The sequence below is a fragment of the Rhinolophus ferrumequinum genome, unplaced genomic scaffold (assembly GCF_004115265.2).
Source record: "Rhinolophus ferrumequinum isolate MPI-CBG mRhiFer1 unplaced genomic scaffold, mRhiFer1_v1.p scaffold_84_arrow_ctg1, whole genome shotgun sequence".
Taxonomy (NCBI): domain Eukaryota; kingdom Metazoa; phylum Chordata; class Mammalia; order Chiroptera; family Rhinolophidae; genus Rhinolophus; species Rhinolophus ferrumequinum.
In genome coordinates this window covers 2,604,963-2,632,545 of record NW_022680440.1, presented here as the reverse complement: position 1 = coordinate 2,632,545, position 27,583 = coordinate 2,604,963, and the positions used below count along the sequence as shown (strand labels likewise).

Below are 27,583 nucleotides of genomic sequence, written 5' to 3'. Positions count from 1 at the left end.
ATCTCAGGATACAGCCTTCATGCGGCTTTGGGCTCTTACTCCCGGCTCTTTTCTTTGGCAGGGAAGTCACTAAGTTAATTCCTGATAAGTCAGTATGAAAGAAATAATTGTCATCCACTTAGCACTAAAATTATACCATCATTTTCCCTCACACAATGTCAACACAAGATGGGGAATAGAAAACTTACTCAAGGAATCAACTGATTTGAGTATTTTCGACACGCTCTATCTATCAGCTCATACTTGCAGAAAGCAACATGCTTAGGGTTCAGAGAAGTTTATAGTGGTCCAAGTTTTAAAAATGACAATTTCAATCACTTCTTTCTTTGTGCTGACCAAATCTATAGCCTGAAAGGATGACAGATTAACCAAATATTTCCTTGGGTAAGGAAAGAGTTTGCCCAAAATGTGAGCATTTTCCAATACCAGTGGAGTACTTCTGACACAAAAGTAGCCCTGATTTTGTTCCAATTCTAAACGCTGCTATTCAAGAAGGGTAGAAATTAAAAGGTTTGCAATGCTGCAGTGTGAGCAAGCACCACGGGGTTGGGAAAAGATCCTAGACAGGATGATCAGGCTACATGCAAACAAGAGGGCTAAGAAAACTTGCTTTTTAATTACTCAGCACAATGAACCATAAATGGCATAATACGAAGACCAAAAGAGCATGTAAGAATCACCATCCACTACAAAAATGAACGCATGCACACACACACACACACACACAAAGAATCCTTGACAAATCTCATAAATCGACAAGGACCCAGAAATTCGGGGCCAGAACAATATTCAGAAATAGCAGGCTGTCCAAAATCAAACAGCATCAAGCTGACAGAAGCCAACAGAAGCAGCATATGGACTCTCACTCAGAAAAGGAAAGAGAATAGGTCCAGAGCAGTTTCAGCTACTGCCTCGTACTACAAGCAGTAACGAAAGCTCCGTTACATACTCACAGAGATGTACCACATAGCTCAGTCACAAACATTTATTGGTGTTCTCCACAGAGTTGACGTTATTCTTCCATCTTTAAAACTTCACATTCCACAGTGTTTGTGTACAGGTGAATATTCTCTTCTATATTGTCTATAAATTTAATATTACACATAAATCACAAGTTTCAGTACATCAGTTCTCGGTGAAGAATTTATCAAGTTTGAAACTGACGCATTTACTCAGGAAAAAATCTGATGCAATTTCAGTACACGTTCACAAATTATCACAGTATAAGATCTTATTTCATGTTTAATGAAATTCAATTGATGGTAAAAGCTTTTATGTTTTTCCCTTAGATATCTGATTTTTAATGAAGCCATCTGATTATTCAGGACATTTGACAGAAGTCCTCTTCTTCATGTGTAGTCTCTGATGTACAATGATAGGTTGAATTCTGAAAGGTCTTCTGAGATTTTATTATATTTATAGCATTTCATTCCACTCTAACAGAGTTGCCTAAACTATATGCATTTGACCAACAGACACTAATCTGGAACAGCTTCACACAGTACAAACTTAATTCTTGCTTAAACAAACAAACAAAAAACTGGTGAAGATCTGTTAGTGGGCAATTCTCTTTCACCCCATTATTCAGGTTCTAGCTTCCTTAACCTTGGTGCTATGCTCAATACACAGGACCCAAGTTTGCCATGAAAATTTCTCCATTCCAGGATAACACAGACAGCAGAAACATAAAGTGATATTTTAAGGACAGTCTTAAATAAATAGCATCATATTCCATGAACAGACCCACCGGGACTGGGAAATTTACACAAGCTATGTACCTAGCACAAAAAGAAATAGCTAAAGGAAAAAAACTTTGCTAGTCTATGTGTTATGAGCTTCTTCACAGTGTCATGATTTCCTTTGGGACATTCGACATTCTCTGCCGTGCATTCTGTTGTGATGTACTCTAAGAGCTGTCTTAGCGACAAAAGTTTTCCCACATTCATTCAATCATATGGTTTCTCCCATGTGTGAATTCTCCGGTGTACGTTGAGGGATGAATTATCAGCAAAAGTTTTCCTACATTCATTACATCCTTAAGGTTTCTGCCGTCTGTGTATTCTCTGATGTTGACTGAGGCCTGAATCTCGGGCAAAAGTTTTCCCACATTCATTACATTCATAGGGTTTCTCCCCTGTGTGAATTCTCTGATGTATTCTAAGGCTTGTACGATGGGAAAAAGTTTTCCCACATTCATTACATTCATAGGGTTTGTGCCCTGTGTGAATCCTCTGATGTACACATAGCTGTGTCCTTCGGGAGAAAGTTTTCCGACATTCTTTACATTCATAGGGTTTCTCACCTGTGTGAATTCTTTGATGTTCACACAGCTGTGTCCTTTGGGAGAAAGTTTTCCCACATTCATTACATTCATAGGGTTTCTCACCTGTGTGACTTCTCTGATGTACACACAGGTCTCTCCTTTCGGAGAAAGATTTCCCACATTCATTACATTCATAGGGTTTCTCCTTTGTGTGAATTCTCTGGTGTATCCTGAGGGTTGAAGAGTTAGCCCAACTTTTCCCACATTCACGACATTTGTAAGGTTTCTCCCCTGTGTGAATTCTCTGATGCAATCTAAGGCTTGAACTATAGGCAAAAGTTTTCCCACATTCATTACATTCATAGGGTTTCTGCCCTGTGTGAATTCTGTGATGTACACACAGCTGTGCCCTTCGGGAGAAAGTTTTTCCACATTCTTTACATTCATAGGGTTTCTCCCCTGTGTGAATTCTCTGATGTACATACAGGTTTGTCCTTCGGGAGAAAGTTTTTCCACATTCTTTACATTCATAGGGTTTCTCCCCTGTGTGAATTCTCTGGTGTTCACACAGCTGTGTCCTTCGGGAGAAAGTTTTTCCACATTCTTTACATTCATAGGGTTTCACGCCTGTGTGAATTCTCTGATGTGCACACAGGACTGTCTTTCGGGAGAAATTTTTCCCACATTCATTACATTCATAGGGTTTCTCACCCGTGTGAATTCTCCGATGTTCACACAGGTATGTCCTTTGGGAGAAACTCTTCCCACATTCACTACATTCATAACGTTTCTCCTCTCTGTGAAATCTCTGATGTTCACACAGGTTTGTCCTTTGGGTAAAAGTTTTCCCACATTCATTACATGCATAGGGTTTCTGCCCTGTGTGAATTCTCTGATGTACATACAGGTTTGTCCTTCGGGAGAAAGTTTTTCCACATTCTTTACATTCATAGGGTTTCTCCCCTGTGTGAATTCTCTGGTGTTCACACAGGTTTGTCCTTCGGGAGAAAGTTTTTCCACATTCTTTACATTCATAGGGTTTCACGCCTGTGTGAATTTTCTGATGTGCACACAGAATTGTCTTTCGGGAGAAATTTTTCCCACATTCATTACATTCATAGGGTTTCTCACCCGTGTGAATTCTCCGATGTTCACACAGGTATGTCCTTTGGGAGAAACTCTTCCCACATTCACTACATTCATAACGTTTCTCCCCTCTGTGAATTCTCTGATGTTCACACAGGTTTGTCCTTTGGGTAAAAGTTTTCCCACATTCATTACATGCATAGGGTTTCTCACCTGTGTGAATTCTCTGATGTAGATACAGGTTTGCCCTTCGGGAGAAAGTTTTTCCACATTCATTACATTCATAGGGTTTCTCCCCTGTGTGCATTCTCTGATGTAATCTAAGTGCTGAATTTTGGGCAAAAGTTTTATCACATTCTTTACATTCATAGGGTTTCTCCCCTGTGTGAATTCTCTGATGTACATACAGGTTTGCCCTTCGGGAGAAAGTTTTCCCACATTCATTACATTCATAGGGTTTCTCCCCTGTGTGAATCCTCTGATGTTTTCTAAGGACTGAATTTTGGGCAAAAGTTTTCCCACATTCAGTACATTCATTAGGTTCCTCTCTGGTGTGAATTCTCTGATGTTCTTTCAGCTGTTTCATCTTGACGAATGACTTCCCACATTTTCTACTTTGATAGCGTTTCACCTCAGTGAGTGTTCTCTGGTGTACTAAAAGGACAGGTTTCTTGAAAGATTTCCCAAATGCATTGTTATCATAAGGTTTTTTCCTTGTGTGAACTATGAGATGTTCACTGAGGTTTGATGCCTGACAGGGAGTTTTCCTACATTCATTACATTCACAGAGATTGACTGCCATATGAGTAGTAGGAGAATGAATAGTGTTTGAATTTGAACAAAAGGATTTCCTCCTTTCCTGATATTCATGCATTTTCTCCCCTGAGCGGGTCCTTTGATGCTGAATGATGTGTGCTTTCTTATAAAATGATTTGTTGCATTCATTATTTTCAAATGACTTCTCTCCTGTGTCACTCTCCTGATGTACACTGAGAAGTGAGTTTTCACATGAGTATTCCTCATATTTACCACAATGGTAGAATTTCTCTGCTGTTTGAGTTCTCTGACGTATTGTAAAGTCAAATTCCTGGCAGAAGGTATCTGTATGTCCATTAAAAACACAGAACTTCTCTCCAGTTTGTATCTTCTGATGTACTAGATGGATTGAGCTCTGGCTCATATTTTCTTCACATTTATTCCATTCAAAATCACCCTGTCTTATGACAGTTTGCTGAGGTTGAGTGCAGAGTGAATTCTTGTTGAGGTTACTTCCAGTTTCATTACCTTCATAGTTTATCATAGCCCTGCAATCTTTATTGAATTCCACAATGGTATTTTCGTCACAGGATCTCTCACATTCATTAATATCAAAGCATTCGTCTCTTGTGTCAGCCTTCATTTGGTTAAATATAGCTGATTTATCACCGTTTTTCCTAAATTCATCATCCCGACAGGACTCCTCTTCTGTTAGACAACTCTGCGCTGTAACACAGACAACAGTCTCACCATGTAAAACTTTTCCAAGTTCATTACATTCAAAAGGCTGCTCCAGACTTTGAAATTTCTGACAATATTCCTTATGATTGACTACATTCACATTTTTATTATATTTGTGAGATTGCTCTCCAGTGTGAGTTGTCTCCTGTTTAATATCAAGCTGCAACTTTTCACATACATTCATGTAATCAGTCTTCTTTCTTGAACAGTTTCTACCATTAACAATTAATTCGGAAACCTGTGGCAAATTCATTCTACGTGAGTCACATTTGCAGGGCATTTTTCCTGAAAATTCTAGAGTTGTATCCAGATTAATTGGTTTTTCTATATCTTTCTGACCTTCTTTACGCAATGTTTTGTTGAATATTACTTGCCACAGAGGTTTTTCTTGTTCTTCCTGGTTCCCTGCAAGGTAGACATCAACTTTGTAATGTCCTAAAATGACAAAAATGGAAAACATCGTATGAATCTTACATTTCTTACCTAAAGGAGCTTATAGCCATGTTTTATCATGTATTGCATGGTTTCTGGTCATGCTTCCAAAATTAAGAATTCATGCACACAGAGAGAAAAACAGGTACAGTATCTCTCTCTCTCTCCCTTCATCCATATTGCTTAAAACAAACAAACACACAAACGTAGGTGTTAGTTCCACTCCTGGCCAAGATGGAGCAGCCCCGTTCTACCCAGGTCCTTCCCCTTTCAATTGGAAATCCCTGGAAAAAACTAACAAAAAAATAAAGATGCTACAAAATGGAAAGATGGAGGACTCTTGGACTTAAGAAATGACATAGAAGAGAATTCCAAGATTTTCTTTCTACTTCCCATATATCTTATATGGGGTACTCAAGTGCTGGAGAAGCCTGTAATCCAAGCCAAGAAGAGGCAGACACAAAAGAGCTTCATGAAAATACTGTATCTTCTAGCCAAAGATATCACAAAAAGGTGATCTAACAGAACAGAAATATTTTTTCACAATATTCATCACACTCAGACCCCTTCCCCCACAACCACCCCCAAAAAAGAAACTCTTCCCTGTGGTTCTACTACAGATATAAAGAATTTCTACACACTTGCAAAATTTTCCTTGGGCCAAACCAAGACCTCATAGGAAAGATTATGAAGAATCCTGAGAAATTTCCATTCATAGGATATTCTGGCAGTTGGTCAGAGCAGCTACTGACAAAATTCCACCTGGAAACACATTCCTAAGTACTCTATGAAATCTGCATGGGAAGAACAAATCTGTTCATTTACGGCACTCGTGGATAACTCATAGGAGAACAAAAGAAGGAAACAAAGAAGCCCAGAAAAAAGAAAACAGGCAGGAAGACACATTAGGTCCCATACTACAATTAGAAGAGATGAAGCAGCACTTGTGAAAACCATACCCTCAAAAGCCAAAGACACAATATATTAAAAATGAGCTGAATTCAAATTATATTAAAATGTACATACATTGTTCATCAGGACAGACCACATTCTGGGCTGTTAAGAAACATTTTTACAATTATAAACAAGAAAAATCATACAGTGTAACCTCAAGCCATAGAGAAAGTATACTAAAAATGAGCAACACCAAGTTATATGGAAAAATGCAAGATAATTCTATATTTATACAATTCCACTTAAACCATGAGTCAAAGGGGACGTCTCAGAGAAGAACCTTAAGATATTTTGAGGGGCATTACCTCAAAGAAATGGCGGCGTGAGGAGTGCTTCTTGAAATCTCCCCTGGAAGATACAACAAATTGAACAGCAATAATTCAACAAAAGATTCCCTGTGCAGCACACAGGCACATCTGAGAGATCCACAAATCAAATCACCTGAAGGAGGGCAAATGTGCAAGCAGAGGAGAAGGGAAGGAGGAAGTGCTAGGATGTGGGCCACAGGTCACACAATGCAGACCGGAGCTTAATGCGGGTCTCGAGAGAGAAAAGAATTTGGCCAGCAAGTGCACCCACTATGGCCCACAGTCCTGATTGAGGGAGCAGCATGTAACACAGCTGAACCCAGCACTTGCGGCAGAGACCTCAGAGCAAAGACTGAATACTCATACATAAGGGTGAGAAAGGTGGTTTAAGCCCTCACTACGAGGCAGAAAACAGAAAACAAAGACCCAGAGCCTGGCTGCCTCCCGCCAACCCTCCCAGAGCTTGCCACACCCACACCATCCCAGTATTAGAAGCAAGCTCCAGAAAAAACAGTAGAAGTCTCAGATTAAAGAACAGAATATCTACAATCCCGAGAACTGCAGCAGCCCAGGTACAGGCTCACAGCACAACTAATCCTGGTGAAAGGGAAGGAACTGTAGGGGCAAGAGAATTGTGGGCTGGTAGTCACCATTGTTCAGAGCCACAAAGGAACCAGCCACCTCTCACAGCCCACCCCACCTCCACCTTTCTAGGAGAATTACAGGAGGGGCAACCAGAGCCACAGAGACACACAGGCTTTGCATCGGGCTGCAGGGGGAGCATTGGGACTCCAGAAGCTCAGCACGCTAATACCTTTCACATTCCGCCATGGAGGCAGTGCCCTGAGATCCAGGCAACCCACTCACAGAAAAGCCCACCTTCCAGGGAACCCCCCATCATGTGAGAAGCTAGAACAGTGCAAGAGAAAATATAATGCCACAGCGTGAGAGAAAGTAAGAGGCTGCAATCAGAGAGAAAATAAAACATTCTACCAACACCTACCGGGAAGCAAAAGAAAGACCTCCTTATATCAACTGCAGATGCCCAGGAAGTGGAATAATAATTCATTAATTGCCATGAACAACCAAGGTATCGAGGCAGCTCAGAAAGAAAATGAAGTCTCCAGAAAGTGAACTCAAACAAATGGAAATATGTGACTTAAATTACAGTGAATTCAAGATTGCAGTTCTGAAAATACGAGATGCAGGAGAACACAGACAGGCTAACGAACTCAGAAACACAATCAAAGAACAAAATGAACTTTATCACAAAAGACTGAAAATTTATAAAAGAACCAAACAGAAATTCTGGAGATGAAGAACTGAAGAAAAGAAACGAAGAATGAAATAGCCAGCTTAGGTAATACAGTTCACCAGATGGAGGAAAAAAATTAGTGAAACTGAAGATAGAAATTTGTAAATGACACAGATGGAAGAAAATAGAGACTTGAATTTAAAAATAATGAAAGACCTCTACAAGAACGTTCTGACTCCATCAGAAAGAGCAGCATAAGAATAATGGGGATACCAGAAGGAGAAGAAAGGGAGAAGGGAACAGAGAGTATATTCAAACAAACAGTTGAGAAGAACTTCCCAAACTTGTGGAAAGATCTGGATCCTTGAATGCAATAAACAAATAGAACACCTAATTACCTCAACCCAAACAGGCCTTCTCCAAAGTTCATTGTGTGGAAGTTGTCAAAAATTGATGGCAAAGAAAGAATTCTCAAGACAGCCAGGGAAAAGAGGACATAACCTACGAAAGAAAGCAGAAACTTTCTCAGCAGAAACTCTACAGGCCAGGAGGGAGTGGAATCAAATATTCAAACTATTGAAAGAAATTATGACCCAAGAATAATATATCCAGCAAAGACATCCTTTAGATATAAAGGAGGAACAAAGACATTTTGTGACATACAGAAGCTGCGGAAATTTCCAATACATGACCTACATTACAGGAAATACTGAAGGAAACTATTTGTCCTGAAACAAACAAACAAAAAAAGAATACAAAACAATGAGTTGTATTATGGACAGACAGAAGTAGGAAATGGTAACCACTGCACAAAACAGGGCACTATACACTTAAACATAAATGATAAAAAAGAAACATACATTAAAAAAGGCAATAAGAATAAAAGACAACTTGCTGCTGCAACTCAGAAATCAACTCACAGTGTAAGTAGGGATAACTTGCGACAACAAAAACATAAAAGGGGAGAGTGTAAAGGTCTGAACCTACAAAGGGGAATGGAGAGAAGACACATGCTGCAGAAAAAAGACTACTGTAAATATGAAACTTGCTATTACATAAATTTAATGGTAAACACTCAAAAAAATAAAAAATAAAAATCTAGAACTGAAATATATAACATAGAAATAAGAAAACAGAGGGAAAAAGCATAGAATATCACCACACTGAAATACAAAAACAGTAACGAAAAGGCAAAGAAACAATGGAGACACAGTCTTACCGGAAAACCAAAGACAGAATGATAGGAAATCCTCATATATCAATAATCACCCTAAACGTAAATGGAATGAACTCACCAATAAATAAGCAGAGTAGCAGAATGGATCAAAAAACAAAACCTATTCATATGTTGCCTCCAAGAGACGCATCTCAGCTACAAGGACAAATACAGTCCAAGCAAATGGTCACCAGACAAAAGCATGTGTACCCATACTGATATCAGATGAAACAGACTTCAGGATAAAAAAGGTAACAAGACACAACGATGGACATTTCATAATGATAAAGGGGACAATAAAACAAGAACACCTAACAGTCATCAACATTTATGCCCCCAATGAGGGAGCACTAAAACATACAAGGCAACTATTAACAGAACTAAAGGGAGAAATTGACCAAAACACAATTATACTAGGGGACCTAAATACATCCTTGACCGCTATGGATAAATCATCAAAACAGAAAATAAAGAAATATCAGCCCTAAACGACACAATAGATGAAATGGGCATAATTGACATGTATAGAGCATTTCATCCTAGAACATCAGACTGTCTAGTGTACCTAGAACATCTAGTGTACACAGAACATTTTCAAGGATAGACCATATATTGGGACATAAAACCAGCCTCAGCACATTTAAGAACACTGAAATCATACTGAGAATATTCTCTGATCACAAGGTTTTGAAATTGGACATCAACTGCCAAAAGACAGCAGGAGAAACCCCAAACATATGAAGATTAAACAACAAGCTTTTAGAGAATGACTGGGTCAAAGAAGAAATAAGAGGAGAGATCAAAAGATACATAGTAACAAATGAGAATGAATATACATCCCATCAAATTTATTGGGATGCAGCTTTTCCTGGAGGGACACACCTTAGTGAAGTTGGGGAAAGAGTCTTAAGAAGAGTCCATCAAAGAATGGTTACGGACACAGCAGCCTCTTTGGAATAAGACTTACCTGTAGCATTCTTATTCTTTCGGTGTCAGATTTTATTAGTGTAGTATTGGGGCAGGTGAGGGGGACATCAGGAGACAAGAACAGCCTCTGACCCTGTGGAGTTGGTATTAGATAAGCAGTCCTAGCAGTGCCATGCTTTGGAAAAGCTATCAGATGTTTCTGTATACACTAGAAGAAAAGGATGTGCTGGACCTGGTAATTCCCCTTGAGAAGGAGACCAGCTGATGCTGTACCAGACCAGCTGAATTGCACTTCCCTTGAAATGCAACCAGGTTGGGTTCCTAAACGAGGTTCAGAAATTACTGATAATGGCCTCATGTTCAGACCTGGCTTTTTTTGTTGTTACGTAGTAGTAGCGTTAGTCAATAAACATGCCTCTCCTCCGCACAAACTCACTTAACCTAAGGCATGGAGAGTATAATTTGGGAGATGAAGACTCCAGCTTAAGGCGAACTTGGGTACATGTGAGTCGAGCTTTTGTTCTATCTGCCCAGGTGATCACAGCCTCTGGGGAGAGCAAGTCGGGATGTCCGTAAGGTTGTTGGTTGGGACCAAGAGAGGCACGATTCCTTGTGTGCTGCCGCCCGGGGAGGCTTGCCCACCCTAAGGCACGCCTGTGGCTGCAGGGAGATCCACACTGTGGTGGGCCCACAGCAAAACAGATAGAGACGTGGCTTCCGGAAGCCCCTGGGGGACCTCAGGGCGGCCAGAAGGGTTATTTTACTTAAAACTTCCCAAAGAAGCCTATCTCAGGATACTCCAGTCACAACATTCGTGGAGTAGATGGGGAAAACTGACAAGCTCTCACCTCATTCTGGAGGCAGGCCCCATGGGTGTCTCGAGTTTTTATGTTTGAAAATCAACTGAAGCCTGTTTGAGCACCTCAGGGGGAACTGCACCAGGGACCACTGACTTTGCTCCAACGCTGGGCAGGGAACACCCTGCGAACGTGGGATTTTACTGCTTAAACTCCCTCTGTGTCTGTGAGGAAGCGGCCTCTGTGTGCTGGGTCCTACGGAGATAGTGCATCTGAGGGTCCCGGCAGAGGGTCAGCGGTACTCTGGCTTTATCCAGATCTCGCCAGGTGCTGCCAGAAGGTGGGAGGCCAAGAGTCTGAAAGGCAGAGGTGTGGGCCGCTCAGGTTTGCACCCCCATCTTCCCGTTAGAATTTTTGTAATAGAAGGCAAAAAATGCCCAGAGAGGCTGCGTTTTTAAGAACAAAACTCCAGCAAAGGGTTGCAAACGCTTGAGTAATGCATGTCGTTACTTCAAAACATTTTGACGGGCTGGGTGAGTTTGTTAAAATGGCATAAATTAAATTCAGCTGTATATTTCCCATTACTCAATAGGCATATTGAAGTAGTTAAAAATAATCCTTTAGTAGCTCAAATGCTGACTTATTGAGCAATAAGTGGCAATTTACAACTTAAGGAAATGAGCTCTAATTGCTGCAAGTTTATGGAAGAGCTGCTGGCTCCATTAATCTGAAGCATTTTCTTTCAAATTGTCATCTGAACAAACACCAGGCTTCTTAAATCTGGCTGTAATTAGCTTTCAAGTATCCTATTAAACCTCTTCACCTTTCAGGCCATCCAATTCAAAAAGCCCCCTTTAAAAAATATATGTGTGGGTTGCTTTTTTAATTGAGGTTATTAAAGTAATCAAGTTTCTTTCCCCTCCACCCCCAAAACAAGTTGGGGATGCAGCAAAAGCAGCAATAAGAGGGAAATTCATATCACTACAGGCCTACCTCAAGAAAGAAGAAAAATCCCAGATACACAACTTCATATTACACCTGAAAGAACTAGAAAAAGAAGAACAAATGAAACCCAAAGTCAGCAGAAGGAAATATTAAAAACCAGAGCAGAACTAAATGAAATAGAGAACAAAAAGACAAAAAAAATTTAATGATTTTTTTGAAAAGATGAATAAAATTCAGCAAAAATGATTCTTTGAAAAGATAAAATTGACAAACCCTTGGCTATACTCGCTAAGATAAAAAGAGAAATGACACAAAGAAAATCAGAAATGAAAGAGAAGAAGTTACCACGAATGTAACAAATACAAAGGATCATTCAAGAATACTATGAAGGACTATATGTCGTCAAATTCAATATTAATAGAAGAAATGGGCAATTGCTTAGAAACATATAGCCTCCTTAGACTGAATCAGGAAGAACTGTAAAATCTACGTAGACCGATCAACAGTAAGGAAATTGAATCAGTTATCTAAAACCTTCCCAAAAGTAAAAGTCCAGGACCAGATGGCTTCACTAGTGAATTCCACCAAACATTCAAAGAGATCTACACCTGTCCTCAAACTCTTCCCCAAAAACGAAGAAGAGGCAATACTTCCTAATTCATTTTGAGGCAAACATTATCCCGATACCAAAACCCAGTAAGGATAAAACTAGAAACGTAAATTACAGATCAATCGATATCTCTGACGAATACAGATACAAAAATGCTAAACAAAACTCTAGTAAATCGAATACAACAATGCATTAAAAAGATTATACATCATGACGGAGTGGGGTTCATCCCTGTGGCACAAGGATGGTTCAACATACAGAAACTGATCAATGTGATACACCACAAAAACAAAATAAAAGATAAAAATCATATGATTAAATCAATAGATGCAGAAAAAGCATTTGACAAGAGACAACATCAATTTATATTTGAAACAATAAAATTGGTATAGAGGAAAAATACCTTAACATAATACAAGCCATATATGACAAACCCTCAGCTGATATCATAATTTATGGTATACAACTGAGGCCCTTCACTCTACATTCAGGAACAAGACAGGGTTGTCATATATCACCACTGTTATTCAACATAATATTGGAAATCCCAGCCAGAGCAATCAGGCAAGAGAAAGAAATAAAAGGCATCCAAATTGGGAATGAAGAAGTTTAATTGTCAATTTTTACAGATGACATGATGCTTTATGTGAAAAACCATAAAAACTCCTGGAAAATCTATTAGAACAACAAATGAATACAATAATCTTGCTGGCTACAAAATCAACATACAAAAATCCATTGCATTCCTATATATTAAGAGTGAAATCTCAGAAAAAGAAATCTAAAAAAAAACAAAAACAATTCCCTTTGCAATTGCAACAAAAAAGAATAATACACCACAGAATAAGAATAATACACCACAGAATAAGAATAATACACCACAGAATAAACTTAACAAATGACGTGAAGGATCTACACACTGAAAATTATAAGACATTTTTAAAGAAACTGAAGATGGAAAGAAATGGAAAGACATTACGTGCTCACGGATTGTGAGAATCAACGTAGTTAAACTGGCCTTATTCCCCAAAGCAATATGTAGATTTAATGGAATCCCCATCAAAATCCCAATGGTGTTTTTTAAACAAATAGAACAAAAAATCATCAGATTTGTATGGAACCACAAAAGACCCTGAACAGCCAAAACAATCCGAAGAAAAAATAATGCTGAAGGTATCATACTCCCTGACTTCACCTTGTACTACAGCGCAACAATAATCAAAACAGCATGATATTGCAGAAAAATGGACACACAGACCAATGGAATAGAACTGAAAACCCAGAAATAAGCCCACATAAACATGGACAGATAACTTTTGACAAAGGAGCCAAAAACTTACAATGGAGAAAAGAAAGCCTCCCTCTTCAATAAATGGTGTTGGGAAAATTGGGAAGCCACATGCAAAAGAATGAAACTGGACTGCTATCTGTCACCGTGTACCAAAACTACCTCAAAATGGATCAAAGACCTAAACATCAGACCTGAAACAACAAACTGCATAGTAAAAAGCATAGGTACTAAACTTATGGACCTTGGGTTCAAAGAGGATTTTATGAATTTGACCTCAAAAGCAAGGGAAGTAGAGATTATTATGCTATGCGAAATAAGTCAGACAGAAAAAGTCAGGAATCATATGACTTCACATGTATGTGGGCTATAAATCTGAAGGCAACAAGGGAACACGACAAACAAATAAAGAAACAAAAACTCAGATACACAGAATAGTTTAGTGGTAAGAAGATGGGGGAGATACAAGAGGGTAAAGTGGGTCAAATATATGGTGTTGGAAGGAGAACTGACTCTGGGTGGTGAACACACATTGTGATATATATATATATATGTATGTATTACAGGATTGTACACTTGAAACCTATGTAATTTTACTAACCATTGTCACCCCAATGAATTTTAATTTTTGAAGTAAATGAAAACTGTTCAAAACGGAGAAATTTGCAGCATGCAGCTGAAATAGTACTCCAAAATAAATTTATACCTCAGATGTTTCCCATTAGAAATAAAAGACCTCCGACTAGCTCCCTAAGCTTCTACTTTAAGAAAATATACAGAGAAGGAAATCTAAAGTAAAAGGAAGGAAATAATAAGGATTAGAGAATGAAATTGAAAACAGAGAAAAATTAAACAAACCAAAGCTTACTCCTTTGAATAGATTTTTTTTTAAATGATAAAAAGCAACGCAGAAAAAAATGAGAAAACATATGATCAATATCAGAAATAAAAGCAAGAAGGGATATAACTGTTGACACAACTGACATTAAAGAGATAATAAAGAATATTAAGAGAAACTCTTATGCTCATAAATTTGACAATTCACATGAAATGGACACATTTCCTAAAAACAAAAACCTACCAAAATATCTCAGGCAGAAAGAAACAACCCAAAGAGATCTATTAAAGAAATTGAATATGTGGTCAAAATTATGTAGTTCAAAAAGCAGCTCCAGGACTACATGGTGTCAACTAGTGAATTCTACCAAATATTTAAAGAAGAAATAATGCCACTTTTACCTAATTTCTTTGAGAACATTCAAGATGTGGGAATGTTTCCTAAATCATTTTATAAGCCCTATATTACCCTCATAGCAAAACCAAATAAACACAATTCAAGAAAAAAAGAAAAAAGAAAAAAAAAACCCTACCGACCAATACAATATCCTTCATGATATAAACGTAAAAATACTGAAAAACAGTAGCCCAAAGAACACAACAATATATAAAAAAAAAATAAACCAGAGTCAAGTGGGATTCAGCCCAAGAATGCAAACTGTTGCAATATTCAAAAGTTAATCCATCATATGAAAAACTGAAAGAATTAAAACCATACAATTATATACATTAAGATAACAAAATATAGCGCTAAATTCAAAACCCATTCATTGACCTAATAAAAGGAATCTACAAAAAGCCTATTGCTAACATCATACTTAAGAGTGACACTGACCGCCTCAACCCTAAGACAAGGATGTTTACTCTCAGCACTTCTAGTTAAGAAGGAAATGGAAGTTCTACCAATGCAACATGACAAGAACAAAAATGAAAGATACAGAGTAAGTCTACAAAGAAAAATCACAAAAAGATCTTTAAAAAAACCTCCTTGAACTGATAAGTGTTTTCAGCAAAGGCAAAATACAAAGCCAACACTATACAAATATCATCAACTGCAATCTGAAATCGAATAAACATCATAATTTACCATAACATACATGTGCGCGTATGAATACACACACACACACACACACACACACACACACACACACAGTATCTCTATGCTGAAAACTACTTATGAAAATAAATCATAAAGAAATCAAGGAAATCCTAAATAAATGGAGAGGTATATGTTATTTATGGATTGGAAGGCCATATATTATTAAGATGTCAATTCTCTTTAATTTGATGTATAGATTCAATGCAATCCCAGCTGAAAGGCCAGCATACTTTTTTGTAAATATCAAGAAGCTCATTTTAAGATTGATACAGAAGAAAGTTGGTGGACTCACATTACCTTTTCAAGAATTAATAAGCTACTGTAATGTAGGTAATGGGCTCTTGGCATAAGGATATGTAGATGAATAAAAAAGAATAGAGATTCCATAGAAATGTACAATCTAAGACACACAGAATTATGTAAAATACATACATAGGCAGAAATATACAAATATTCCCATCTGTTTTCTAAGATCTTGCAAATGCTGCTCAATGAAAAAATGATAATCTTTTCAACACATGAGGGTACAATAACTGGATTCCCTCCTCAAAAATTTAAACTTGACATATACCTCACACTTTCTATAAAACTGAATACCAAATAGATCACAAAGGATAAAATGTGAAATTTAAAAATTTCTGGGCAAAATGTAGGAATAGTCTGTGTTCCTTTGAGTTCTGATGTTTCTGGACGGGACAACAAAACCATGGTCCTTAGAGAAAATTAAAGAATTGGACTTTATCAAAGTTGATGTTCAGTTTTAGCCAGCCTCCTCCGAAACCACACCAACAGAAGAAGTGGGGTGCAGCCTCACTACTGCCAAGTCGGGAGACAAGTCCAGGTTCCCCACCAAACCTCTGTTGACACCCGGGAGTTGGCGAAGATGCCACGTTAACACTGGGCAGGGGTGAGAGATCAGGCCCCCAGACGCCTCCTGCTGGCACCCAGTGTTTCTTCAGGTGCCAACGTCCCTCGCTCATCTTCACTCTTCTTTCCATCTTTCAGAATCTTCCCATATATATTAGGGTGGTACAAAAGTAACTGCAAAAACTGCAATTACTTTTGCAACAACATAATATATACACACAAACATGTATAGATGTACTATGAGTACAACGACATGATTAACTGAATTTAGTGGGTTAAGTAGGAAGGAATATACTTACTCCATCTTTCCCCTGGTTAAGCCTTTTTTATATACTATTAATTCCCTCCCTAAGCACAGTTATGAACACGTTTTCGTTATCATCATATAGAATATTTCTAGTTTTGCTTTGAAAATCCGGTCATTAAGCCACCTGAATCCAATATTTTGGTTCTCATCCATAAGGTTACCTCAAAAATCTTTCCCCACTGCTCTGTGGGGCTAGTGCCATGTGTCGAAGACCTACTGTCTTCAGAAGAAACACATGTTTTTTCTTCTGCTTTCTTTTCTGTTTCGCTAATGTATTAAACTATCCCACCACTAGCTGCACACTACTTAACTACTCAGAGCTTTACATAAATCCTTGATATCTGGCAGAGTAAGTTCACTCTATTTTATGATGGGATCTAGTTTGACATTGCGTTAAATCTTTACAAATACATATCCACTTGAATTTTTTATATAAAAAGTGCTTCTTTTGTCTTTGTTAGGGTTACCTAAGTTTCACCCATTTTATTGTACTTTATTCTCAGAACACTCTACAATTTCTATGTTTTCCGGTTCATTATTAATTTCACTTTTATATTCTTCTGCTTTTATTTAGTATACTTTTGCCATTGTTCTCACTTAATTTATATAAATATGACACTACAAATTTATCTCTATTCACTTATTTAGCTATATCTTAAGGTTTCTAATACACATTTTTATTTTATAAAATGCCATGCAATTTTGGAATTGATTTCCTTTGCTATACATTGTTTAAGAGATCATTTTTTACATTTCCATATTGAAAGTTTTTGTTTCTTCATTGTATCATTAATTACTAGATTGATTTATCAAACTAAGTTGAGAGAATATTTGTGGTGATTCTAATTTGCTGGGGTTGGTTACTGTTTTCTTTTTAGACTAAAACTATATTCATACAATCTTATTATTCCATGGGAATTTGAACAGCTTGTTTTTTGATTTCAGCATACACACAAATACATTTCACTTTAATACAAATATCATTCATATCCTCTATAGACATACATGTTTAATACCCACAGTATTTCTTATTTCATCAGATGAGGTACAGCAGGTCCTCAAATAACTTCCGTTCATTAAACATCATTTCGTGACAACGTTGATGACAACAAAACTGATTCCCAGCCAGGGCCAGTGTCGGCGCTGAATGGGCCCCTTCTCCCCATGTCTGGATGGGGTTTCTCTGGGTACTCTGGCTTCCTCTCACATCCCAAGATGTGTATGTTATGTGAAGTGGCTTGTCTACACTGCCCTCAGTCTGACTAAGTGTGGTGTGTGTGATGCTCCCTACGATGGAATGGCGTCCTGTCCACGGTGGGTTCCAACCTTCAGCCCCGAGCTGCCGGGATAGGATCTGGCCACCTGCCATGCTGAACTGGCATTAGCGGGTTGGAAAATAATCACTAATCTTTCTTAAATCTATGTATAGCTCTCACTTACATGAATGTTTAATGTTAGAAGTGTTTTGGATTTTTATGTAGAAGTTTGCTGATGTGTTTAATCTAGGAACTTAACCATTGTTTATATCCATTAGCCTATGATACAGGTGTTTCACTATAGGTCATTTTGCTTAAATTCAGTTTTCAAGAATGTATCGACATCCTTAACGGAAGACTTACTATCTATCAGAATCTCCTAGTTAAGTGAATTCTAAGTTCTTAGAAATGCATTACATTGTGTTTTATGATCATTGATATCACATAGTTCGGTGCAGTCTTTCAAATGTTTACAGGCTCCCGTTAACCTGTGCTACTGCACTAAAGGGCCCTCTTTAAGTTAATGAGTATATTGCCGAAATTCAAACCTGAGCGATAACAGAACACTAAACCCTAAGTTGTTTTATATTTAGTGACTTAATAACTCTACCACTCTTTTATTATAATCTTTCTAAGATACTTGTTTGGGGATATCCTTTTTAGCCAATAAGCATGAACTCAATCATTTCTGCTTAGTGACTGTGAAATATGCTTGATCTAACTTATCTTTCTTACCCTGTTTAAATGGCTGCACAACGAAGTTTCAGTGAGAACACTTATTTAAGATGATTTTACTTTTTGTTTGAGGAATTACAATGAAAACATTAACTTTTGAAATTCCTGGAATTGTTTTAGTAGCTTAGACAAAGGCCGATAAGTACGAGAAAAGATGTGTAAAATCATTAGTGATCAGGAAAATTGTTATGGACTAAAGTGCGTCTCCACCAAACTCTTATTTTGAAACCCTAACTCCCAATGGAACTGTATTTGGAGATGAGACATTTAGGGAGGTAATGAAGGCTAAATGAGGTAATACAAATGGGTTCCCAATTCTACAGAAACAGAGTCCTTATAAAAATAGTAAGAGATATCAGAGCTCTTTCTCTGTCCATGCATGCACAGGGGAAAGGCCATCTGAGGACATGGTGAGCCAGGAGGAGAGACCTCACCAGAGATCAACCATGCTGGTCCCCTGATCTTAGACTTTCAGCCTCCAGAGCTGTGAGAAATAAATTTCTGTTATTTAAGCCACCCAGGCTACAGTATTGTGTTATGCCAGCCAAGCTGACTAATACAGAAATGCAAATCAACACCTCAATGATATAGCCTCTTACATCCACTACTATGGCTAAAATCAAAATGTAAGATAATAAGTGCTGCTGAAGATGTGCAGGAATCGGAACCCTCAAACACTGGCATAGAAATGTAAAATGGTACAGGTGAGGAAAACCGTATGGCATTCCACAGTTAACACAGAACCCAGCAATTCCAGTCCTAGCTAGGAACTCAAGGGAAACAAAAGCTTATGGCCACGCAAAAAATATGTAAGTGAATCATCATATCAGCTTTACTCAATAATAACCAAAAGGTGGAATCCCAAGTATCCAATGACTGATGAATAAACAAACAAATGTGGTATATCCACATAATTAAATATTATTTTGCAATTAAAGAATGAAGTACTAATACACCCAACAATATGAACCTTGTGATGGAAACTGAAAGAGTCCAATCACAAAAGAACCCATAATGTGTAATTCCATTTGTATGAAATGTCCAGAATAGCCACACCTATAGACACAAAAAGATCAATGGTTGCTAGGGCTGGAGGGGACAGGATATAGGGAGGTGACACCTAAAGGGTATGGGGTTTCTCTCTGAGGTGAAGAAAATTGACTGTAGTGATGTTTACATATATATATATATATATATATATATATATATATATATATATATATATATATATATATATATCTTAAAAGCCAGTGAACTGTACACCTTAAATGGGTGAGTTGTGTGATATGTGACTTACATCTCAATAAAGCTGTTTAAAAAGAAAAACAACTGTCAGAAGTGTTTCCCTCTAAGGTCTAACTACCCTGGAGTTGCCCATTGTCCGTGCTCACTCACCTGGGTACCTCTGGTTTAGGAATTCTTCCTCTAAGGACCAGGGCTCTTCCCTTTGCTCCAACTTGAAGATCACCTGGGGTTTGGTAATGCAATACCCTGTGAACGCAACAATTGAGGGGATATGTAGACCCGATCCATGGGCTTTCTAGTTTCTGACTGTGGAGAAAGATGCAGCAGCAACAGCAAAATGAAAGCACCATTTGCTGCTTTCAATAGGAAAGTAATGACACAAACATTGCTTGTTTCTCTAAAGGTTTCAGTTACCTAGGCCACGTAATCAAAAGGTTGAATAACACTAATCTCTATAAAAGATTCATGTGCTTTGATAAGTTAAAAAAAAAGGAATTATATTGCAGAGGGAGTCAGGTGGTAAGGTCTGCTCACCCACGGAGACCAGGTGGCTGTAGTTCTCCAGCATCACATCTCTATAGAGGGCCCTCTGAGCAGGGCCCAGGTACGGCCACTCCTCCTGGGTGAACTCCACAGTCACGTCTTCGAATGACACGGATCCCTGTGATAACATACTTTGTTTAAAAGGTCAGAATTAGGTGACAGAGCACATACCTTTGAAAACTAGTATTTTCCTGTTTACGCTTAAGGCTCCAAAACAAATACGTATAAAGAATGTTGATTTTTTATCTAATTTGTCTTGAACTTTAGAGTTACTCAATTAATTAAAAAGCATTTTAATGTAACATACTTAATTTATATATATTTATGAATTGTCGGTTTTTAAGACAAAAAATTTCATTATGCAGAGACTTCCTGCAACTCTTCTTCTACATCCCAAGGGACTGTCCTAGAAAATTCTAGGACATTCAATCCTCCATGGACACCACTACCACCAACAATGGGAGACAAATACATGGAAGCTGTGGAGAGAACACACACGACTGGATTTGTCTAAATGAATATACAACAGTATATAAGTCTAAAGCTTATGAAAAGCAAAGCACAACTTACCAAGGAGTTGGAATCCCAGAGACCTGTATAAGAGAACTGTGTACACTGAAGTAATGGCAGTGGATATAAGGGTAGGGATGGAATCACAGAGCAGAAGCAGCACCCAATGTGGTAACTACTTTCTTATACAGCTACCCAGTCAAGCAACATGAGCAGCTTCTTCAATGTTGGGGTCAAATACTGATATCGGGTACACAAACAAAAAAAACTGTGGTAGAATTTTCCATGAGACAGATCTGGTCTCGTTGCTCCCGAATGTCTGTGGAACATGAAGCTGGAACTGTCCCTTAAACTAGCACAAACACGGTTGTAGAACACAGAGGAGGTCTAGGATGAAGACAAGCATTAAGGAGTTAGGAGCAATCTGGGTGGTAACTGAAGGTATCAGAGGCCATCAGACAGCACCTTGAGCACACTGGGATGAGGAGGGCAAAGTACCAAAACCAGCCTTGCAGGGACCGTGGATATTAAAGAGGCGGGAAGAAAATGTATACGTCACAAAGCCAGAGAACTTTTCTAAAAGGTCATAACAGAACCATGAGAGGTCAGAGTCTTGGAAACCGAGAAAGGGAAAGTTTCCACAACAACACACTTCAAAGGGGCTGGGAGAAGGGAGAAGTGGGGAGTTGCCGTTCAACGGGTATAAAGTTTCACTTGAGAAAAATATTAATTTCTAGAGAAGTGCTGTATAACCTTGTGGCGCTAGTTAACAATACTGAATTGGACATGTAAAATTTGAAAGCGAACAGATCTCATGTCAACTGTTCTTATCACAGGGAAATAAAATAAAGGTAGATTAAGAGATAAGAAGAGAGAAACAAGTTTTTTCCCCCAGTGGTATGTATTCAAGTATGTGTTCATTTACGTCTCCAGTGTCATTGAGAGAATACCTTCTCTCTGTGCAGCTCGGTGCTAGTAGCAGGGAACTAAAACAAATGAGTAATACAACAGGAACACATCTCATTCAATTTATTTTGATCTAAAAAAGTAAGAAGATTTAACCATATTTTCCAAAAGTAAAAATTAGTGAGAAAAGGACCATTATTCTTTTTTTTATTTTTTGCCAATCTCTTTTGTACATGGCTTAATAAAAATCAGCTGCATTAAAAGCAGTTAACATGTGACGGAGGTGAAAATGTTGAAATAGGGATCCTGGAAAATTCTCTCCTCTTCAAAAACAATGAAAAAATTATAGAAGTTAACAAAGGCGATCTGTGAAAGTATGTTTGAAAAATGGCTGAATCACAGTAGAAGCAGTGATACCGTATCTCTTTAATTTACCCTATTCCCATCACTCTCCCTCTTGAACTCTGCGGTAGTTTGAGAACCAACGGTCTGCAGCCAGCAGCCTGGCAACTACAGGAGGGGCAGCACTGCGTTCAGGTTCCATCACAGCCTCATTCCCAGAAAACTGGCATCATTTCGCCTGTTGGTGGTTCCCTGGAAGATCCTACTTACACGATGTCTTTATTTGAGCCAAGTTAGTTGTGTGTAACTTGAGCATCACATAGTATGTGTGAAAAGACTTCTCTCAGAAGCATTTGTCAAATCATTGAAAGGCACGTGTTTAACTTAGGGGCTACCTGAAGTGCTGGTAACAGCAGGGGCAAACAATGGCGTGATCAAGAAGCTTAAAAAGAAATGCTGGGGAATGGGATGTTAATAAAGATCTGATATATTTGTGAGAATCTAGAAGGCTCCACACATGCATAGAACTGTGCATACACCCAGGCAGGGCTCAGACCATGTTCAGGAAACACGTGAGATGGTCCTAAGCTGTCACCTCTAGGTGACCATGAGCTTTGGCATAAGAAGGAAGTGAAGGCTTCTGCAGACTTGTGAACTGCCTGACTCACCGCTGAAGGAATGTCCTGACACGCACAGAGCAAAGACTGGGAGACTTACTGATTCCAGGCATTGAAGGAAATTTCTGAAGAAACTTCAACTGCTACAGAGCACAAGAAATACAGACAGAAAGTAGATTAGTTATTGCTTGGGGCTTGGAGGGGAAATGGGACGATGGGACGGTCGTTAAGTTTAGAGTTGCTTTCTAAGGTGATGAAAATGTTCTACATTGACTGTGGCGATGTTTGCACATATCTGTGAGCACACTTTAAAAAATCATTGAATTTTACACTTTAAGTGGGTGACTGGCATGGTACGTGGATTGAATCTCAATAAGCTGTTTTTAAAAAATAACAGAGGATGAAATCCTTACAGGACAATAGAGCAGACTGAAGGGCCAAGGATGGAAACTGGGGGTGAGCCTTGTGAAAGGACAAAGGAGAGAGGATGACTCCATGAAGATGGCAGCAAGGCGAGGGCAGAGCCAGTGGAGGGTGTCACAGACACTAACAGACAAACTTTCTAGAAGGAAAAGAGAAGTAGAGGCAAGTGATACAAAAAAGTCAAGTAAGGAAAGGATTAGACAAGCCCCAATGGATTTGATTATAATCAAGTCTCTGATCACAAGATCACAGGCAAGTCAGGAAAGAAAACAAGGCATCATGCAGAGGTTTGAAATATGAATGAGAAGTGCTGAAATATGTGAAAGAGAACCGAATTTTAAACCGTCTGCTGAGCAACTTGAATATCATAGGTAATCGAAATATTTATGCAGGGTAATTTCAAGGATATCCAGTTGATAAATCAGAAAAATGTGTTCGTTCAACCCGTGTTTCAGTTTCTGAAAAACAGTATTTACTGAGTATACATTCAGCATTAAGTTTTCTATTTTTATTGCAGAACAAGTAGAGGTAAATTTCTATATTATTTTAGGGTTATTCCTGGAAAGTTGTCAACTAAATCAATCACCTACCTGAAATCAACAAAGATTTTTTTTGTATCTTCCATTGTCTTAACATTCTACAAGAGAGTTTGCTTTTCTCTTCTCAGCAATGTCAGCCTTTCAAGAAGTATTTTCTGACACTGGCACGGTCATCAACTATCTCAGAAATAAACATGAAGCTCCAGTTTGGTAAATTCGTAAGATCACAGAATCTGCATATATCCACATGCCACCTGCGCTCTGCTATTCATCTCTATTTCTACAAATTCTGAATGCATCTGATCCATCTCTACGTCTGCTTTTGCGTGTTAACATAAGAGACACTTAAGCCTTTATAATTTCCACTGTAAAATAAACTGGGTATTAACAACTGAACTCACCTGAGCGATGTTCATTTTCTGCTGCTCCTGGAAGAACGTAAAACACTGAAGGTTCCACTGGTGAGGAAGAAAGAGAAATGGGGTCATGAGAAACCTGGTCTTCCTTACAACTCCTATATTCACCTGCCTACAAATCTCCTAACACTACCTGGAGGAAAAGCCTCCTGTGGGAGCACGGCCCTCTGACATTCTGGAGAAGGAACAGGAAGAAGCACATGGAGGCACTACCACCTGGTCACATGCATCTGTGATATGAGCACGTGGGCTTCACCTTGCATTTTCACCGAGGGAGGTCAACTGCTTTTTGTCAAGGAATTCACAATTCTGACTAATCAATACAAAAGAACAACAACAACAACTACAAATAGAAGCATGTAAGTAAAACAGAGGACTAATTAAACAAATTCAGGTCCACCAGAGGTCCACCTTCCTTCATTAAAACTAATGTCAAAACATGACTCTGCCTGGATTGTTCATCAAGTTCTTATAGTCTTTATACCTTCAGTTAAGAGTTTCCACAGAAACTGAAACAAAGATGGGATACTTTATGCAAGAATTGTACTGTTTAACTTTTTGTTCTAAACTGGTTGCAGTTCCTAAAAAACATCTGTTGATAAGATGTTTATAGAACTTACCTGTGAGAGTAAACAGCCGTGTGCTGCTTTCCTTAGTTCTGTCTGGCGTGACTACAAAAATCATTTATTTCGGGCCCAATATTTTGGGGCTTCCCTAAGTGTCCAATACAGAAAACCCTTCGTCTACTCTCATTGCGTTAATTCCATGTTCGGGAAAGTGGGAGCATGAGCGTAACTCCAGATACCACATGAGGTGATGGACACGGTGTGAGAGCAGCTCAGAGAGTGTAAGGGCAGAACAAAGGAAACAAGGTGCTGTTTAGGATTTCGTCAGCTCTGCCTGCTTACACCTTCTCTGGACATCAGTCCTCACCGGCCTTCCAGTCAGGTGCCCTTTCCTGCGCAGCCTGGCAGACACCAATCCCTCTCAAACCCACGTGCCACTTTCTGCAAGTTGGTCCACAGTATCCACCATCACACAGTCTGTGATGACTTCTGGGTGTGGTGACATCCCCGAGTCTGACGCAGGCTTCCTCCGGTATCAAGAACTGCTTCTGGTGGAGCAAATCAGGACCTGCTCCTTCTAGACACTTCTGCCTCTACTTAAAGCTCCGGTGAGGAGTCTGTCAGCAGAGCTGTTCCCCCAAGTGGCAGCTATTTCTGAGGCTCCTCCCTCTTCCCTGAGTTAAAAGAGTTACTCTGCTCCAGAGGGGCTGGGACCTGAGCCTGAGAAACAAATTCACTTCATTTGAAACCTTCATCTAACACTCCAAACCTGACCCTTTTGGAATTCATGAAAACTGGACTATGCAGCACTGTACCCATTACCTGCATGCAGCTGCTCCACCGGAAGTGTGGCTAGTGCCGCGAGTCAAAATAGGATTTTGAATGCACTGAATTAAATGCACCAGTAACATTAACTTCACCTCCTTTTCTTTTTACTGCTGCTACTAAACATTTTTAATTTATATTTTGATTATATTTGTATTACCTTCCTACAGGCCAGCACTGCATTAGTTTGTCAGACTGGACCTCTGAGGATGGAGACATCCTGGACAGTGCAGGAAGGCGCAAGAGCCTCACAGTCCCACCCAGGGGCTCTGGAGAAAACCCACACATCCCAGGATGTGTTTACCACGTGGTAAGATTCTGTCCGCATTTACTTCACAATGATGTCTCTGGGGATTTGAGGACAGGCTACTGTGCTAAGTGCTCCAAAGGTTGGAGCTCTGGGTTTGGGGCAGGGAGGGCATTGGGAAGACCAAGAGATGGGAAGGAAAATCTATTATCTACGTCCTACCTCTCACACCTACCAGGTAGAGCCTGTGGGGTATTTCACTCTATCACACGAAATGGCATGTCTATACTGTGGATGGAAAACGGGCCACATACTAAACTGGAAAAGCTCAGGGGAGGTCTGCATGGCAGGCCCTACCAACTGAGAGATGGAAATTAACCACACAGGACGGTCTGAACATAAAAATTCCTAACTGGAAGAGGTCTTGGTCCATAGTCATGTCCTTGGCCTGTAGATTCCTTGATAAAGGTCAATCTTTTACCTTAAAAGAGCCTGCCTACCTCTTTTCAGCTTTTAAGACAAACAGGCGCTTGGGATGTCACCATAATCCCTTTTATGGGACCCTCAGGGCACCACAGGCCTCACCAGAGCAGGAAACTACAGAATCTCTTTGTTACTCTTGTCCCTTGATTACCATCTCTATGTGCTGTAAACTGCTATTAACTATCCAGTCCCCACCAATGTAAAAGAAGTATCTGTCTCTCCAATTTACTTTTTATCCAATCACAGAGATTTCCCAGCTTTGCTTTCTCCCATCCCTTTAATCCATGACCAATCGATTTCAGGTAACCCTCCTGCTTCGATTCTACTGTGTTAAATAAATTGTAAAACCGCCATTTTCCGGAGCATTTACTCAATCTGCTGAGATTTTGTTTCCGGACAATTGTCGTCAGTTTAGCTCAAATAAACTCTTGTGTAAGTTTTCTCTTAGGCTTGATGTTTTCTCATGGGTAATACCCACAAGTAGGCTTATTGTGATGGTCAAATGAAATAAATGAAGGGAACAAAGTGTCTTTTGATAGCAGCTGACACAGTGATTATAAGAATTTGGCAAAATGTTTTGCAGATCACACCTTATCTAATTCTCAGAGTAACTATGCAAACTACGATTAGTAGCCTCAAGTTTACCGTGAACGTCATAAAGGTGCATGCCCCTCCCGCCGCCTGCACCCCCTGCATCCCGCCGCACCGAGCACCTCCTCCTGATCGGGACTCGGCCCCACCTGCGCCGCCGCGTCCGCGGGGCCGACTTCGCACGCACGCACGCACGCCCGCGGGACTGGGGAAGTGGAGAGCCCGCCTGGAGGTCCCCGGGGATTGCCCGCCTCGCGGCCCAGACAGCAGCCGACCTGACCGCAGGGGCCCAGCGCAGCCTCTGCTCCCGGAAAAATCACGAGCGACAAAGAAATCCTGTCCCTCCTAGTCTGCAGAGGACCCTCGGGAGGAGGCGGGACTAGCGTGCGCATGCGCAGAGTGAGACCCATTCCCAGAGGGCTCCGCGGTAAGCCCACACTTTGAAGACTACGTTTCCCATGAAACCGTGAGACCGCAGGAATTACTACTTGAAGCGTGTGGGTTTAATTAGCCATTTGGCAGACGTTACACCTGTATCTGACACCTGGGGTCTTTAACTGGGTCCCCAGAACTTTGGGGTTAGACTTGAATTCGAGGATCTCACAACATATTGCAAAGCGTCGTTCTCGATCGGATCCTGGTTGGAAAAAC

General features: G+C 39.4%; 1 protein-coding gene across 1 annotated transcript; it reads right to left on the bottom strand.

Moving 5' to 3' along the window:
- Window positions 1–460: 460 nt before the first annotated feature.
- Window positions 461–27,321, bottom strand: LOC117020098 (zinc finger protein 658-like). Its single transcript, XM_033102341.1, has 5 exons — window positions 27,082–27,321; window positions 24,206–24,262; window positions 20,459–20,585; window positions 20,075–20,170; window positions 461–5,281 (listed from the first exon to the last, which is right to left on the bottom strand). The coding sequence occupies exons 2-5, from the start codon at window positions 24,218–24,220 to the stop codon at window positions 2,037–2,039; spliced, it is 3,483 nt and encodes a 1,160-aa protein (XP_032958232.1). The 5' UTR covers window positions 24,221–24,262; window positions 27,082–27,321; the 3' UTR covers window positions 461–2,036.
- Between the last annotated feature and the right edge of the window lie 262 nt (window positions 27,322–27,583).

Coding starts and splice junctions, on each gene's coding strand:
- LOC117020098 (XM_033102341.1), bottom strand. Junction 20,171..20,458: donor CAGCCACCTGGTCTCCGTGG/GTGAGCAGACCT, acceptor TTGCGTTCACAG/GGTATTGCATTACCAAACCC. Junction 5,282..20,074: donor CCTAAACCAGAGGTACCCAG/GTGAGTGAGCAC, acceptor TTGTCATTTTAG/GACATTACAAAGTTGATGTC.